Here is an 18,902-nt window from a genome sequence, read left to right on the forward strand (position 1 = left end):
TGTTGTAAAGGAAAGCACCTTTGTAAACTGTAAGGACTTATTAAATAGGACCTACTTTAGTACACTTGCTTCAACTTCTTAGGTACCCAGAATCATTCCTGATGAGAAAGAAGGCAAATACCGCAGCATTTAGGATTTATTAAGTATCATCTATTTGCTTAGAGTCCTAACCTTAAAGTGCATGGAGAAACCTGTGGAAAACATAGTTATTTACATTGATCACAGTAGTTAACATATCTCCACAAGGGGCATAAACAACATAATGAGCAAAGTTCTTATTTGAGGGGTAATCAATTGAAAAAATGATTGGGAATAGAAATAGAATTGAATCAGGAGTCATCAGAAAACCAGGGTTCTAATCCCAGTTTTGTTGCTGTATGATCACATGACCTCAGCCAAATCTCTTGGCCTAATTCTCAGTCTCCTTCGTAACAAAGGAACTGTTGGGGACTATGAGATATCTGTTTCATAACTATAAAATGCTATATAAATGTAAGCCATTATAGTGATCAGTAATATAGCAATGGGCTAGAAAAAAAGAAACTTCTTAAAGAATAAGATATAATACATCCACAGGAATATACAAATAACAGAAACATCATACTTTGGATTTCACATTAACTTGCTTAATTTTCATTGACGGTTTTATTTTTAATATTAAAAAAATCAAGGTAGCAGAATTTCCCAAATATTGATTAATAGGTTGTTCACAACCAACACCAAAAAGTATAATTTTACATAAAAAAAGAATTTTTCAATGATTCCCTAACTTTTTTCAATTCTAATATTAAATTAATAATAGTATAAACAATAATAATTTAATACATTATGGTTAAATACACACAAAACTTCCATATCCTGAGCTATAATAGCAATACCTAAAGTCACGTGTGTAGGTGCTGGCAGATATTACCACAATGAACAAAGTTCTTAAAACAAAATTTAAAATACCGCCATTTTTACTAAAATTTAGAGTGTCTGCATTTGAACTCCTTTAAGTGTCTCAGAATTTAAATCCTTTTGGTAGAGGTCAGTTCTTCTAAAACTCAAACAATGAATCTAGTAGGCTCAAAAGATTTTTAGTAAGAACCAAAAAAAGCTCTCAAATTATCTTAAGTTTTCACATGGAATTCTGAAAGGGAAAAGGAACTTTCACAAAGAAAAAATTACTTTTGATATCCAATGAAAGAAATAAAAACAAATTATTTCTTTTAAGAAATCTAATCTTATGCAAAAGAATCTAATCTTTCAGCAAAAAATCTGGAACTTTCCCTCTTTTTCTTTAAGAGAACCAAGAATACTTTATAAATATATCCCAAAACAGAGCGTCAAAAAACAGTTTCCTGTTGCAACCCATAAAACCATTATCTGAGAGATTGAAAGTAACCAAAAGACTTGTTTTATGAATTGCAAAACCAAAAAGATTAATATTTAGATTTCACATATCAAACTGCTATAAAATTCAGTAGCAAAAAGCAGACCAAAACATAAATACTAATTAGTTTAAATTATCTTTATCACCTCAGAAAAATAGGATGATTTGCATGGTTTTCAGAGGATTTTAGCTTCTTCCATGCTGTCATTAAAACCAATGAGCAATTTCAAGTATCAAAAAGAAAGACAGGCAATTTAATACCTAAATACCACTTTTAGAATCCACGAAGTCAAAGTAAAGGCAGCAATGAAGTGCTCCATTCTTCATTTATAGGATCAGCTGGATATAGACAATAAGGTAATTGTAAGAAGTACTTAAATTATTTCAGGACCTTTCATTTTTTGGCAAGGTGAAAAATACACAGTTCTAGTACACACACATTTGTTCTAGAAGACAGTGGAACTTTAGAGAACATAAAAGATGTCAGGATCCATAGTTTGCTTCATCAAATGCTTTTCTAGCCCGTTTCAGTTCTTCATTCATAGTAAGCAAGTCTTTAACTCTGGCAAACTTCCTTGGGTCCTTTCGAATCAAAAAGACAATATCTTCAACTTGCACTCGACCTTGTCGTCCAATAGACATTGCTTTGTGAGTCTATCATGAAGATACGAAGAAACATGATGAGTTCAACTAATGGAAAAATTTTTTCTTAAGTTATTTCATCTTTTCTATCAATTTTTCCCCACAATCAGGCAGAACAACTTGCTTCTAAAAAAGAGAGTTAATTTTAAAAACTTTATTTAAACCTTAGTCATTTCCCAGATTGTAAGGCTACAATCTGAAAGATATCAGACTAGCACTGTCAATCCATAATATAAGTGGATATGAGAAAAAGCTGTCTATTTGGGGACTGTTCAGCATCAATTTTTTTTTTTTTTTTTTGTCATTTTATTTGTTCTCTCCAAATAAACTGTTTTTTTCTTCCTTCCTAAATTCTATTTTATGTTTTTCATTCTCCATTCCCTGCCCCCCATTTATTGCAGGTTCCTGATCTTTTCTTTCTTCCCTTTTTTGGGGAGGGGAGGGGAAGAGAATAGAGTTTCTAATTTTTAAAGAGACAAAAGGAGTAGATTTAGTATCTTGTGTCTCTTTAGTTACTGAACTAATGAAAAAACACAGAATGATTTTCAAACAAGGACGGCCTTTCTTCCACTTTTCTCCAATCACTTAAAGAGGAAATGGACCACCTCTGTATAGACTATTTTAAAAGCTCTGTGGTTTCTGAATGAAGTCTTTCTTAACATTCATGGTATAGAAGAGTTCTAGATGTCACTTCAAGGAGAAATCTAGGTTCAAATCCTATATCTGACAAAGTAGTTGTATAACTATGGCTAAGCCACTTAACCCAAACCTGTTTTCTCATCTGTAAAATGGGAATGATATTTGTAGTATCTACAAAGTGTTTATGCGGTTCAAATAAGACAAGAAACACAGTATTTTGAAAATTTTAAAGAACTATATGTCATGTACTATCAATACTTATATACATATATTATTTATATAGTACCCTGTGTAAATAAGCTGCGTGAATAAAATGAGATAATGTATATGAAATTGCTCTATAGACTTTAAAACCCAATAGAAATGTAAAGTGTTAAAACTATCTAATTTATAAATAAAACTCCTCTCATATTTATAAAGTACTCTCTTCACAGCAACACCGTGAGGCAGATAATACTAATGGCATTAAGTCCACTGTATAGATGAGAAAACTGTGACATAAATAAAGTGACTTGCCCAGTGTCATATAGTAAGTGTCAAAAAATAAGTTTTGAGCCCTCTACTCTTCACTTTTAAAATTTTGTCACACAATCTCTGATCAACCAATGGAATAGGGAATCTAAATCTGGGGTCCAGAAACCTTCAAAGAGATTTATGAAGAAACTTCAGGGAGTCTATGAATTTGCATTTTTATTTTCACTAACCTTTAATTAAAATGTACTATTTCCTTCAATTATTTAAAAACATGACTCTGAAAAGGGGCACACAGACTTCAACAAAACTGACAAGGGAATCCAGGAATAAGGAAAGGTCACTAAAAAGGGTCTGTGAATGAATACCAGCTGTTTCAAGATGGCTAATTCAAAGAAGAGTAACTTAAGATGCTCAAAGTAAGAAGAGCTTATAGCTCATATTTATTGTTTGGCTATACACATTCTCGAAATTAAAAGAAAACTTCCTTATACTCCTTTCTTTAATGCTATATAATGACTTACAACAATAGCCCTTCAAAAACTTCTATTTTAAGGAGAGTTTTAGTCCCATATAAGATAATTTTTAAAATAATTAGTTACTCAACTTTTTAAAATATCTTACCATTTCAGTGATGAATTCTATGACAAGATCTTCTAGAATATCCACTGATTCTGTGTAAGGATTTTGGTCATCACCAAAGCCATACATCATACACCTTACTGTGAAAGAATAAAGTATTAATAAATCTGAATACATACAGCCTTTTACTACAGTATGTAGGTATTCTTCAAACTACGTTCCACATTCCATACCAGGTATTTACAACCCATAGAATGTATAATTGGAATAGACCTTCAAAACAATTTAGTTCAATCCTCAGTTTACAGATGAGGAAACTGAGACCAAGAGAAGGTAAGTGACTTGCCTAAGAAAGTAGCAGAGCTGGGATTCAAGTCCAGTAGTTTCCATTGTACCATCATACCTTCTCTCAATAAACAAGACCAGTTTTTCTAAAATATATTTTAGCTTCTTCTACAAAATCCTATTCTGATGTTTCCTTGTGATAAGGAAGTTGCTCCCTAGTCCTCGAAGGTTAAGCAAAACACAAGATTTGATAAAACTTTTACTGTATTGAAAAGGGGCTACAAATATGGTCCCAGAAAAAAGAATGCTTATTTTCCAAGGACTAACCTGGCTAAGCAGGGAGAGGATTTTCAATAGTAGATTTAGCTATGAATTCTTTAGCCACAATAAAGAAAAGCCATGCATTGCAAATTAGATGAACTTATAGGTGTGCACCTTCAAAGTGAATATAGGCATAGGAAAAGATAATGAAAAAACTGGAAAATAATTTAAGAGTAAGGAATGAGTATGGTCAGGAGAGAATTCTAGGAAGATGGAGGAGTAAATTAAAAAACTTTCGGTTCTCCCAATTTTCTCCATAAAAAAAGACAGAATATCACCCCAGAGAGAATACAGCATAGTAGAAATAAACAAAAACTAGGGTTAAGCAGTTGTTCAAAGACAACTTAAGAAGACCCCCAGGAAAGACCAGACCTTCAGGGGCAAAGATTGTCCAGTGAAGTATAAATATCTCAAAGCTGACTGTAGAAACAACAACAAACAATTATTCCTAAGGGCAAATGGTTAAGAGGCAGCCTCAGCCTTGGAAACTGTCATCTCACAGACTGTATAGGGGTATGATGGCTGAATAGTAGCCTAAAGGATCTTCCACTGATGCCAAGCAGAGATGTGCTGACCATCACATCCCAGACTGTGGCTTCAGGGGAGAAGGAGATAATGAGTTCAGTAGAAAGGAATGGAGACCCTATTGGCTGCAGGCACTTGCAGGAGAACAGAGTCCCTGGTTTCAGTTCTGAGGCAGAGAGGAAGTTATAGTTTGCTGCTGACTAGCAGGGAGTAAGATCATTTGCCAGATAGTGTGACTGGGGACTATAGTTATATGGCTTAGGAATGGAGAGGAGAGTCTAAGGTTCAGCCTCAAGACAGACCTCAGACTATAATAGTAAGAAGGACTTGAGATGTGGGGCATCATTCTCCATGGGATTATAACTTGATTACAATAATAGCTGCTAAAAACAAAACTTTAAAAAGTGAAAATAAAAATGAGTAAGCAAAGAAGATAGAACCCAACCATAGATATAGCTGCTAATGGGATAGAGAATATCTGGATTCATATTCAGAGGAAAATAAGAGACCAAAAAAAAAAAAAAAAAAAAAAAGCTACTCTTTTTTTCAATGAGAAATGCCAAATGGCCCCAGGTGCAAAGAGTTACTAAAGGACTTTAAAAATCAAAATAAGAAAGAGCAAGGAAAAATTAGAAAAAAAAAAAATAAGAAAGAAAAGAAAACTTGAAATAGAGAATCAAAAACTTAAGGAAGAAAATAATTATTTGAAAATTAGAATTGGGCAAGAGGAAGCCAATGACATTCTAAGATACCAAGAAATAATAAAATAAAATAAAAAGAATGAAAAAAAAAAAAAAAGAATTTCAAATAGCTCAACAGAAAAACAACTGATCTGGAGAACAGACTGAGGAAAAATAATAGAAGAATGGTCAAACTACCTGAAAATTACAATAAAAAAGAATCTTGATACAATGTTACAAGGAAAATTGCCCAGAAGTTTTAGAATAAGAAGGCAAAGCAGAAATAGAAAAAAAAAAAAATCCACTAATCACCATCTGAAAAAGATTCCAGGAGGAAAACTTATAAGAATAACATAGCCAAGTTTCAAAAATCATGAGTTAAGGAAAAAAATATTGGAAGCAACAAGAAAAATAATTTTTTAATATCATGGAGCTACAATAAGAATTACACAAGACCTAGCAGCTCCTACATTAAAAGCCTGAAATACTATAGTCTTGGTATACTAGTATTGTATTTTGCAGAGCAAAAGAGCTGTGGTTACAATCAAGGGTAACTTACCTATCAAAGTTAACTATAATCCTGAATGAAAAAATGGATACTGAATGAAATGAAAGACTTTCAGGTTTATGTGACAAAAACAGCAGAACTTGAGGAAAAATTCGACATAAAATATCCTGGAGAAATATAAGGTAAACATTAAAGGCCAATTATAACTCAATGAGTTTAAATTTTTTACTTCTTACATGTGAAAGTATTATCAGACTGTGATTAAAAGATATAAAAAAGGAGTAATTATCCCATACAAATGAAGCATAAAAAGGAAAAAGCTGATGCAGAAGAAGGTAGTAGGAGATAGGCTGGATAATGCTGTAACTTTATACTCATCAGGAATGGGTTAAAGAGGGTGTTGGTGTGCGTGCCCTCACAAGTGTGTATGTATATAAAAGTATAAAAATTCTTCTACATACAGAAAGGAATAAGAGAATAAAGGGATATGGAGGGTAAGAGAATAGGGAGGGACTCATGGAAGATGAGTAGGTTAAGATATAGGAAGATGTAGATATAGGATAGATGTTAAAGCAGAGAAATGAGTAGGGATAGGAATAGGGTAAGAAGGATAGTGAGAAAAACATAGAAAGAAGGAAAATACATAACAAGTAATTATAGTTTAAAATGTGAATAGGATGAATTTGCCCATAAAATGCAAACTGATAGAAAAATTAAAAATTTGAATTCAATAATATATTGCTTTCTGAAAACACTATAAAAATGAGAGGCACACACAAAGATAAAATAAAGGTCAGAAGTTGATTATGTTTTAAAAGAAAGAAAAAAAGAAAGAAGCAGGGGTAGTAATCATGATCCCAGACAAAGTTAAAGCTAAAATTGTAGAGGGCTGAAACTCCAAAAAAATATGCTTGAATCAGAAAACCAAGCACTTAAGGCTATTCGATGTGAGACAATGACTCTATTAGCACATATTTGGATAAATGGCTCTTCTCACTGTTGTTGCTTGCTGAATGTTTGGTGTCAAGATAATCAGAGGCAAGGATTGGAAGGGGGAGGGGAGGACACAGGCCAGTGTCACTTGGTGGCAGGACAAGGAGGTGAGAAGTTGGTGATTCTGGACTCCCGAATTCAGGAATCTGCTTGCCTGCCTCTTTCATTTCTTCCCCTAAAGACCAAGGACTTTGATTTATCCTGACTCTGGCTGACCCTGAAGCCCTCCAGAGAGCTAGCCTGTACTTCACATTGTAATGGGTTGAGGTTTGAGCTGATGCACTGAGGTCCCAAGTACATGAGGCTAGATAGTAATTGGGCTATACTCTATTAATATACATGATTGGATAAAGAATGGTCCCTGCCCACTCTCCGTGCAAGTCCTGATGTGTTGTATAGGAAATGACGATTTTGGTGGGTGGAGGCAGAGAGAGAGACAGGAAGAGAAGCTGGGAGAGATTGGGCTGGGTTCGAGACTCCAAGCTGCTGGTTGTGTGGCTGCTGGTCGAGCTAGCTTCTTGACTCAGCTGCACACATTGCTATCGCCGATTCTCTTCCACCTCCAATCCTTCTTCACTGAGAATAAAGACTGACGATTTTCCCCTAACCTGAATTCCTGTCTCGTGCTGATCTTAAAATACACGATCTTCACATCACATTAAATAGATTTAATCAAAAGAGAAAAATAGAGAAACTACAATATGTATCAACAATATTGTTTTAAACTATTCAAAATAACTAGAGTATAAAATACTTGAGAGCATACCTGCCAAAGAAGATACAGGAACTACATGAACATAAACATAAAAACCTTTTTATACAAATAGTTAGATTTAAATAACTGAAATATTTACTCTTCATGGACAGGTAAAGCCAATATAATTTTTTTAAATGACAATTTTACCTAACTAAATCTATTTAATCACTGCTACCCCAATTAGATTACTAAAAAATTATTTTGCTGAGATAGAAAAAAATTAAAAAGTTGGAAGAACAAAAGGTCAGGGACTTCAAAAAAAACAGGAAAAAAAAGATGTAATGGAAGCAAACTGGTAGTATCAGATATAAACTTATTTTAAGATTCCACAGAAGATGGTAAGAAAATTATGAACAAAGCTGTCTCATAAAACAGTGAGAAATAGTGAGGAGAAAAGCATATATGGTTTGGCTAGATCATCTTGAAAAACTTTGTGGATAAAATTGGAAGGTCAACAAATAGAAAGACAAAATTAATTCTGCAAAAAAATTTCTAAAACAAAGTAATAGAAACAGCACCAAAAAAACCCCCAAACCCCAAAAAACAAAGGGAAGCAATTAGACTCCATCAAATAAGTACAAAGGTCTATGCCAATTCAGAGAATGATAAGACATCAGTTTTCAAATTTTCTTAAAGTTAAAAAGCTATCATCAAACCCTTGGAAAAACTCTTCGAATTTATTGTAATCAAAAAAAGGATACAAAGAAAATACCCTTAATTACTTAACTAAATACCTCCTTGCCCATCTCTACATAATCTCTAAGAATAATCTACATGGATATTGAGGAGATGTTTAATGAAGATGATTAAGCAACAGGCTTTTGCAGCGGATCATATCTTTCCAATCAAAAACTGGTAAGTGTAGTGATATCAAATTTAATTCCCTACAGACATATCAATTTAGAAATCACAAATGAACATTATCTACATTATGTTGTATTTTTATTTATTTTGTTAAACATTTCCCTATTAGATTTTAATTGGGCTGGAACTTGGGAAGGGCAGCAATTCTGATACCTCTGACATAGAGACCACTGTGCTTGTCTGTCAACTATTAAAAAACATCTGATTCAGAAGAGCAAAATGCACCCTTAAAAAATTTTTCCCCTAAAAGTATCTCCCACACATGTCAAAATTGAACAAAGTTATTCAAAAGGTATAAAAAGATAACTTTGTTTGACAAACCTTTGATTATAAATGTTAAGTGAGGAGAGACATGCTCACCCAAAATGTTTGCCAGTGTCAAGAGTCCAAATCAAAGAGGTATTCTCCTTGAAGAAACTTTAGTGAAGGATATGGACAGGCTTAAATATTCACCTTTGGAGGAAGTAGTGATTAGTCACATTGATTAGTCAGACACTGATATACTGAAGAAGAATTTTAAGATTGTCCCCATTTACATTTTGTGGTTTGTCATCCATAGTGAGATAGCACAGTGTCTAACCTGTTTTTAAACAACATAAAGAGAGAGATTTTTTTTTTTAGTTTCTGTATAATTGGTTTTAAATACTATACAGGCAAACACAGGGGAACTCCAAGATATTTTTATTTCTTCACTGCTGACATTTGAGCACAGATCTTGCTGCTGCCCCTTATTTCTTTCTCATCCAAAGTTCAAATTCTAAATGTTTTTTCATAAAAGTATTATTTTTATTTACAGTTATGTTGCCATCATTGAGGTACATTATAGGCAAGACAATTCATGATTTTGTTGAGGGTAAATTTTAAACCAAATTATCACTCTTTGTAGATGATATGATGGTATACTTAGAGAACCCTAGAGAATCAACTAAAAATCTCTTAGAAATAATCCACAACTTTAGTAAAGTTGCAGGATACAAAATCAATCCACATAAAAAAAATCATCAGCATTTTTATACATCACACAATTAAAAATACAGTTGAGAACTACTATGGCAGCATACAAAGTTTTTGTAGCTTTCTAGAACCTACCAGAACTTACAGTCCACTGGATACCTCTCAAGAAGTGAGGATCACCACTGATCCAGGCATTCTGGGAAGCAATTTGGAATTATACCCAAGCAGTGTTACTACTGAGTCTGTACCCTAAAGAGATCATTAAAAAAAAAAAAAAAGAAAAGAAAAAGAGGGAAAAGGACCCACACATGCAAAAATTTTGCAACAATTCTTTTTATAGTAGCTAGGAATTTGAAATTGAGAAGATGCCCGTCAACTGGGTAATGGCTGAATAAGTTATAGTATATAATTGTGATGAAATTTTACTGTTAGTTATAAAAGAAATGATGAGCAGGCTGATTTCAGAAAAGCCTGGAAAAACAATATGAACTGATACTTAGTGCAATGAGCAAAACCAAAACACTGTACACAGTAACAGCAAGGTTATGTGATGATCAACTATGATCATCTCAGCCACACAGTGATCCAATTATTCCAATACACTTGGGATAGAAAATGCCATCTGAATCCAGAAGGAATACTATGATTCAGAATACGGATCAAATATATCATTTACACTTTTTTGGTTGTTGTTGCTTTTTCTTTCTCATGTTTTTTCCCCTTTTCTTCTGATTTTTCTTTCATAACATGACATATATAGAAATGTTTAAAATGAACATGCATAACCTATATCAGATTGCTAACTATATTGGGGAAGGAGAAAAAATTTGGAACTCAAAATCTTACAAAAATGTGGAAAACTATCTTTACATGTAATGGGAAAAACAAACTATTACTGAGAATATAAAAGTGAGGAAAACCTCCATATAATAATGTAGCGTCACAACAAGATATTAGTGGAGTACATCACAGATCAAATAGACTTTTATAGAGGACTTTAGACATATAAAGCACAATTTATAGTTTAACTTCTAATGACAGATGTTTCTGTTCCTAGCAACAAACAAATTAACTTTTAAAGCACAACCCATTTTTAATTTAGGGAATATCTATATATGTTTCATCTTCAATATATGACATTAATAACCAAATACTCCCAAATACAATACTTACATTCTTTTGAGAAAAGTCTTTTCCTTTTACCCTGTCCACCATCTGCTCCACCTCCTGCATCTTCATTATCTTCCTCAAACTAGAAGAATTTAAAAGAATTGAGATAAAGTAGACTTGTCAATATTTAATAAAGACTTAATTTTCAAAAATCAACTAAACTGGAAAGTACCTAAAAGATCATCAATGCAGAAAACTATTTCTGTGTCCATACAAAGATCTCTACAATATAGAACTCTAAAATATTAGAACTAAAAGGTACTTTTGTTAATCAAATAGTTTATCTAGCTACTATCTGAACATTGAGTGAAAGGAAGATTAGGATGTAATAAGGCTACTTATTTTTCTGTTAATAGTTGAAAGTATTTTATAATAATAAGGGAAAAAATTACATACAGTGCTATACAAATAGCTAAAACATATAAGTATTACTTAGTTGAAAAAGAGATTAAAGGAATTAGAGTGGGTAATTAGGAAACCAAATTATCACTCTTTGTAGATGATATACTTAGAGAACCCTAGAGAATCAACTAAAAAACTATTAGAAATATTAGAAATAATCCACAACATTAGTAAAGTTGCAGGATACAAAATAAATCCACATAAAAAAATCATCAGCATTTTTATACATCACTAACAAAATGCAACAGCAAGAGATACAAAGGGAAATTCCATTTAAAATAACTATCGATAGTACAAATATTTGGGAATCTATCTGCCAAGGGAAAGTCAGGAGCAAAACTACAAAACACTTTCCACACAAATAAAGTCAGATCTAAACAATTGGAAAAATATCAAATGCTCAGAAAATTCAGGTTTGAATCCTGGCTCTGCCATTTACTGTGTGATCTTAAGCAAGCCTTTCTTTCACCCCTAAAATAAGGGTCCCAGATGATAGCTAAACTCCTTTCTGTAATTTCATACCAACGTTTCCAAATCTCTCATTCTCTTTCATCTAGATGAATTCCCATTTGTTGATGTCCCTCTTAAAATACCGTGATCACAACTATAATATTCTTTCTAGTCTGAATGCCATCTTCTGTCAACTAGATAAATTCCATGCAATTTTACAAGTAGGTCAGTCCTCAAAAGTCATCTCTTTCAATACTCTCATTTTGTAAAGGATGAAACTGGGATCTTAATATGTTAAGTGAATCTTTCAAGGCCAGGGAAACCCAGTTCAGAACTGAGTTTTACTGATTTCCACAAATTTAGGGCCAGAAAAAATATTTAGTGAGTTTTACTGATTTCCACAAATTTAGAGCCAGAAAAAATATTTAGTGAGTTTTACTCATTTCCACAAATTTAGAGCCAGAAAAAACATTTAGTATCATTTCTGAATAATGCGTATACAGAGGCTTTTAATATTAAGTTTTTCTTCACAATGATGCTGTCAGAAAGTTATCACACATCAAACATTTATTATATAGGGCATGTGGTAAGCACTGGGGATATGAAAGTAAAAATGAAATAATTTCTACCCTCAAACAATTTAGATACTATGGAGGATAGCGTATGTATACATACAAAAACATGTTCAAAATATAGACACAAAATACAAAACACTAGTAGGAGATGGCTATTTTGAAGTGCTCTAAGTATCGTTTCCCCTAACATATAGAGGATATTCAGTCCACAGGAGTTAAAAGAGACTTGCCCAAAATCACAGTAGCGGGACCGTGCCCTTAGACTCCAAAATTAGTGTTTTTTAGACGTCACTGAGTGTCCGGACTTTAGGCTGCCGAGGGTTATGTTCTGCAACATCCCTGATTGTCGATGCATTCCCAGGTTCGGCGCTTCTTCCCCGTTTTAAGTCACCCTCCAACCTCCCTTCTTCCCCAGACAAAATAGGATGCGCAGAGGACGGAGGGAGGAATACTGCGGAAACCAGGCGATTAGATCAGAGAGAAGGGACCGCAAGTCCCCGGGGATTCCTGATTTGGGCCTCAGGACGCTCCCTCCCGCACACACTTCCAGCCCTAAGTGGCCGAGAGCCGCTGCTCGCTCCTAAGGGGAAGAGAGGAAGTGAGGAAGAGAGGCCGGGGATGACAGGACGGCTCACTCACAGTAGGATCCTCCTCCTCATCAGCCATCCCGTCCCCGTCTCCAACCGCCAAAGAGTCGGCTCCAGCTCTGGGCGCCAGTCCCAAACTTCCGCTTCACTATTTCCGCTTCCTCACTTCCTACCACGCCCCCTTCAGAGAGGTACCGTCTCAGTGCCGCCGCCCCTCGCTAGTCGGGGGAGGAGAGTTCACGCGGAAGCAGGGAGAATGTCTCGACGCGCAGGCGCATATTTCCCGGGGTCTCTGATTCGTCAGAGGCGAATGGGGCGGGGTCTCGGTGCTGACTCCGCTTTCAGTGATGTGAAAAAATTACTCTGTCTTTAGTTGATTAAGCTAAAAGATAAGTGGAAGCTGGGTGGCCGGGGGCAAATATAAAGAGTTTCTTTGTATATTTCAGAGGTTGACACTTGCAGCAGGAATTCTAGAGAGAAGGTCTCTACTGGAAATCTAGAGAAATGACCTCCAGGACATCTTTGGATAGTGGAAAGACCCTTGGACTTGGATTACAGCCTGATAGCGGGAGTATGGGACGTTCAGGAACGACTAGCACTTCCTTGCCCAGCCTTTTCCAGAGCTGCTTGTCCATCTTTGTTTCACCTCTCCCCTGTGACTCCAAGAAGCTGTGGCATGGAGCTGCCCTTGTGGAGGAGGATAAAAGGCAGATGAGAATCATTTCTTCCAAAAGTCACGAAAGTGTTGGATGCTGGTGCTTTGGAGCACTTAGAGATTGGTCAGACATAGGAAATGGCAAGATCATCCGCTGCATCTCAAGCTATTACCGGTCGCTTGACTTTTGTCTTGCAATTGTCTTCAATGATTCTGGAAGTTGCACTTTGGGAAACTCTGCTTCACTTAAATCTAATTTATATACAAGTCAAGACATCACCCCCAGATGCCACTGTTGCTTTTCAAAAGGGAAGGATGAACAACAATAATAAAAAGGGAAACTAACACAGATAATTGAAACTGACAAATGCAAATAAGAGTGCTAGAAGTACCTGGAGAATTTTGAGGAGAGCGAAATCACTTTCAGACTATCATTGGAAAGTAATGAGTGCCAGTAACAGCTGTTTTCTGCAGCTTGAAAAAAAAAAAGTTAAGACTTGTTATGGGCTGTATTGTGAAAGGCAATTTGGGGTTGAATCTTTTTTTAATCTGACTTGGAGAATAATGATAGATAGGCTTCAACATCCAATATGAAATTAGGGAAATTCTTTATCACTTTGTCCTATTTTTCTGTAAGCACTTGAGGCAGGTAGGTGGTATAGTGCATAGAATACAAGATATAGAGTCAGGAAAACCTGAGTTTGGAGCCTACCTCAAATACTTAAGTTGTCTGACACTGAAACTCACTTGCCTTGTCTGTAAAATAGCATCTACTTCCCAAGGTGGTTGTGAGGATAAAATGAGATAAATTATATGAAATAGTTTGCAAACCTTAAAGCATTACATAAATTCTATCTATTATCATTATCTCTCTGAAAGTTAAAACTTCTACTTGTGTTTCTAATTTTCTGTTTCTATATATGTTTTTATGTGTCTTTTACCTCTTACGTTGTCGCCAAGTCTTTGTGACTATTTTTGTCTTTTTTTTTTTTTTGGTAAAGATACTGGAGTTATTAACCATTTTCTTCTTCAGCTCATTTTACAGATTTTACTGAGGCAAGCAGGATGAAATGATTTGCTTAGGTTCACATAGCTCTTAAGTTTCTGAAGCCAGATTTAAACTAAGAAAGGTGAGTCTTTCTGACTTTAGACCCAATATACTTACTACTTTGTCACCTAGCTGCCTACTTCTTATGTATTCTAGTTCTAGTCTTCTGGTCCTTTAAAAAGATATATAACTTTTTACCATAAGAAGATATATAACTATTATAACTTAAATATGTTCTTTTTTTTAATATTTATGAGAGGCAGTAAAATATAATGGAGAAATGCTGGCCTAGAATTCAGGATGACCTGAATTCAAATTCCCCTGACATATTGACTATATCACCTCTGTATGTCCCAGGCTATTTTTTAAGACTATAAATTGAAGAACTATTTATCTACACGGAAAAAGTTTCTTCAGTGAGATGAAACCATATATCTGGACCCCCCAAAAACCATGTCATATGTTTGTATGTGTATATATATATGTTTATATATGTATACACATATGTGTATATATACAAATATGTATCTGTCTAACAAACATTTATGAATTACTTTTAGCAGGTTTAAAAGCTAATGTCTTCATGTAGTTATCTGAACTAATTATTATTTAAACAAAAATGATCACTATGATTATTGTATATTTTAATTATGTTTATTTTCAAGAGGACATCCTGAAAAGATCCAAATAGAAAAATTTCTTTCTAGATGGCAAAGTCTTCCAGATACTTCTATTTGCAAATGACAGTGCAAATGTATCATCAAGATTCAAATTTTGCTGAATCTTTCCAGTGAGATCCATAACTGCTCAAAAGAGATTAACCTAAAAATTTTTATGGCAAAAACTAAATGAGTGAATGAATGAAAAAGCATTAAGCATTTACTATGTTCTAAGCATAATTGAGCACTGGGGATACAAACAAAAAAATAAGTCTCTTTTCTCATAAAATTTACATCCGAATAAGGGAAACCACACATATGGATAGTTTTAGCTACAAGTCAGTTAAAAAGCCCCAGTGGTGTTTAAGGTGCAGTGATCAACAAATGGTAACATGTCTTTAGTGCTATTTCCACTGATCAAATCATCTTTGTTTCTGATAGTGAACCATTGGACAGTGCAGAGAACTTCATTGGCCAAAACATTGTTTTCCAGTTCTTCAATAGCTATGACTGGAGCATCTGCAGAGATACATGACAAGTTTCATCTCTACAAGTATTGCTTTCCTAGACAATGGCCATGGCAGTCCAGTTGTGAGCAGGGTTGATTGTGGGTAGGTGCTCTTGGAACTATTGCAGGGGCTCTTGGAACTTACTTCTGAATCAGTAGTGGTTGTTTGGTGGTTGATAATGGTAATGGTTGGAAGAATGGCTCCCTTCTTTAAGATTCTGTCTCCATTGTATTCTGACAGATGATAGTAGCTGAGGTATTGGTAGTAATGATGTGCTGACCAGTCTGGAATATATTGCTTCCTGTTTTCTTCAAAATACATTGCTCAGCTAGCAGCTGGTTTTACTGTCCTGTCAGTGGCAATTGGTTGGCATTAGTGGTGGTGATGTGGGAAGTGATATTGGAATTTTCTGTAGGAATTGCTCCCCTGGATGATGGTGGAAGAGGACAGCAGAGTTAGTAGGGGAAACTATTGTCACATTGTCACTGTGATATAGAGTTGGATGGATGGCCCATAATATCAATAGATAATGAACTGGACCAATAATTAAGAAGGAATACATTCACGATTGCAAATTGACAAAGTACTTTTGATGATTTCAAATTACTTACCATACACACATACATACACAAAATTACTTACCACACACACATACATACACAATATTTTACCAACACTATTACCAGCATTGTCCTGGTAATGCTATATAGTTTCAAATAATGGAATATAACCATAATCTCTGAGGAGACAAAGTTACAGGTAACTCTAAGGGAAAAAACATAAGCAGGGTGGATATAAGTAGATTCTAGCCTATTTGTTACCAGTGATGACTTAAAAGTAAAAAGTAATATAAAGAACATTATCTGTGGACCAATCATGAAAGTGGAATAAAAGATGAAGGATAATGGATGAACAGTCCAAATGTTTCACTGCTTTCCACTGAGTAGTAAAAGATTTAGTACTTGCACTACTAGTACATTAAATGGATTCTTTATGGGGGACTTCTGGGAAACCCTGGACAAGGATCACATCCAAGCCAAACTAGAATGGATAAGAAGGCACAGATAGATTGTCATTTGTTTTTTGTGGCAGCCTGGAGAGAATAACCATGTTAATGAGATTCTTTTAAACAATGTTGCTCCATCTCAGTTGAGTACAAGAGTCATATCCTTGATTTTGCCATTATCTACAAGCGTCCACTTCTATGTTCATCAACTCTGAAGTATCATTATTTGATCATAATCTGTTGCAATTCTACCTTTTTATCTCTTTAATCTTTATTTCTGTTCTTTCTCTTTCCAACCTCCAATCCCTCGACTCATTAATTTTCTAAGTGATTACCTCTGCACTAGCTACATCTCCTCCCATTCCCATCTTAATAACCCTTTGGTGAATCAGTTCAATCCTATCTTGTCCTCTACTTTTCCCCTTTGTTTTACCTATTTTCTTACCTTACAGAGCTTGGGCAGCTGTCTGACAAAGTGGATTGAGTACCAGCATTGAAATCAGGAAGACTCATTTTCCTGGGTTCAAATCTGATCTCAGATAGTTACTAGTTGTATGACCCTGAGCAAGCCACTTAACTTCCTTTGCCTCAGTACTTCATCTATAAAATGAGTTGGAGAAGGAAATGGCAAAGCATTCCAGTATCTTTGCCAAGAAAATCCCAGTTGTGATCATGAAGACTCAGACATGAATGAAATAACTGAACAACAACAAAAACAGAGTCTCAGCTTTGGGTTATTCTCACAATCCACTGTTATTGCTCCTATGCACATGCTATTAAATAAATCTGGAAAAATATCATGAAATTGTGCTGATTGTCTTTTTATGATGGCAAAGAATTGGAAATTAAAGAGATGCCTATCAATTGGGAAATAGCTGAATGTGTTGTATATGAATTAATATAATACTATTGTATTATAAGAAATGATGAGTAGGCAGATTTCACAAAAACTTGGAAACACTTACATGAACTGCTGCTGAGTAAAGTGAACAGAACCAGGAGAACACTGTACATAGTAACAACAACATTGTGAGATGATCAACTATGATAGACTTGGCTCTTCTCAGAAATCCAATGATCCAAGACTGCATTAAAAAATGCTATTTACATCCAGAAAAAAAGTTATGAAGTATGAATACAGATCAAAGCATACTATTTTCACTTTTATTTTTTTCTTTCTTGTGGTTTTTTCCTTTTGTTTTTCTTTCACAACAATGACTAATGTAGAAATATGATTGTACATATATAATCAATAATCAATTGCTTGCTATTGTGGGGAGAGGAGAGGAAAAAGGGAAAGTAGAAAACTGGGAACTCGGGATCTTATAAAAGTGAATGTTGAAAAGTACATTTATATGTAATTATAAAAAACTATTAAGTGTAAGTGGGGGAATAAAACAATAGTCTCCAAAAAACCACAACTGTGCTGATTGTATCCATTACATATTTATATTACATAGTTTAGAATTGGACTCTTACTGTGGCAAGGAAATCCTTTTGTACCTTGCTAATTAATTTACTCTGCCCTTAACAAAGTGACTTTTCCAAGCCTTTTTATCCTCCCTCAAACTTCCCATAGCACTCCTTTCCTTCACTCTCTCTGCTGAGAACCTGTCTTTATACTTCACTGGAAAAATTGAGGTAATTCATCAAAATCCCTAATTTTTCCCCTTATCTTCTCACATTCCCGAGATATCGTCCCTTACCATCCTCTCCTTTGCCTCTATTTCATATGAAGATGCAATCCTTCTCTTTAGGGGTTCAAGCTAACCCCTTTCTACATGCATAATTGTGCATTCCATTCCATCTTGTCTTGGTTAGCAGATTCTCTCTCCCAATTCATAACACATACACATACACATACACACACATGCCCATACACATGCATACACATATACATACACACATATTTTTTTTCTCTCTGATGAAAGCTTTTCTGACCAAAGAATCTATAAAATACAATCTCTAACATTTCATAATATCCTGGAACTTTGGCTTGTCAATGTAAAAAGTTTCTCTCACATTTACCCAATCCTGTTTACAGTATTTCTCTCAAGAATGTTTCTGCACAAAGGTGAATGGAAAAGCAAATAGGTGGTGGCCAGCAGATGGCACTCCATGAACAAACAAGAAATCAGCTCAGATTACAGAATAAAGAATTAAAAGAAAAAATATGTATTAGATAGATGTCTGCCTAAATTCCTGCTTTCAAAGAACTTACATCTGAATAGGAGAAGATAACAAA

General features: G+C 34.6%; 1 protein-coding gene and 1 long non-coding RNA gene across 4 annotated transcripts; one reads left to right on the top strand and one right to left on the bottom strand.

The window, feature by feature from the left end:
- Positions 1-1,196: 1,196 nt before the first annotated feature.
- Positions 1,197-12,955, bottom strand: TAF13 (TATA-box binding protein associated factor 13). 3 transcript variants are annotated; one of them, XM_031967204.1, is made up of 5 exons: positions 12,833-12,955; positions 10,770-10,848; positions 9,732-9,792; positions 3,752-3,849; positions 1,197-2,029 (listed from the first exon to the last, which is right to left on the bottom strand). In XM_031967204.1, exons 1-5 carry the CDS (start codon positions 12,850-12,852, stop codon positions 1,859-1,861), a joined length of 429 nt encoding a protein of 142 aa, XP_031823064.1. In that variant the 5' UTR covers positions 12,853-12,955; the 3' UTR covers positions 1,197-1,858. The 3 variants fall into 3 exon arrangements, with proteins under 3 accessions (XP_031823064.1, XP_003769764.1, XP_031823065.1); XM_031967205.1 differs by lacking the exon at positions 12,833-12,955 and adding an exon at positions 12,424-12,806 and having other exon boundaries at positions 1,525-2,029; XM_003769716.4 differs by lacking the exon at positions 9,732-9,792 and having other exon boundaries at positions 1,345-2,029.
- A 142-nt stretch (positions 12,956-13,097) lies between these two features.
- LOC105750516 lies at positions 13,098-17,225 on the top strand. Its single transcript, XR_001121087.2, has 3 exons — positions 13,098-14,565; positions 15,584-15,753; positions 17,110-17,225. It is a non-coding gene; the product is annotated as an uncharacterized LOC105750516 (long non-coding RNA).
- The last annotated feature ends 1,677 nt before the right edge of the window (positions 17,226-18,902 follow it).

The sequence above is a fragment of the Sarcophilus harrisii genome, chromosome 4, assembly GCF_902635505.1.
Source record: "Sarcophilus harrisii chromosome 4, mSarHar1.11, whole genome shotgun sequence".
NCBI lineage: Eukaryota > Metazoa > Chordata > Mammalia > Dasyuromorphia > Dasyuridae > Sarcophilus > Sarcophilus harrisii.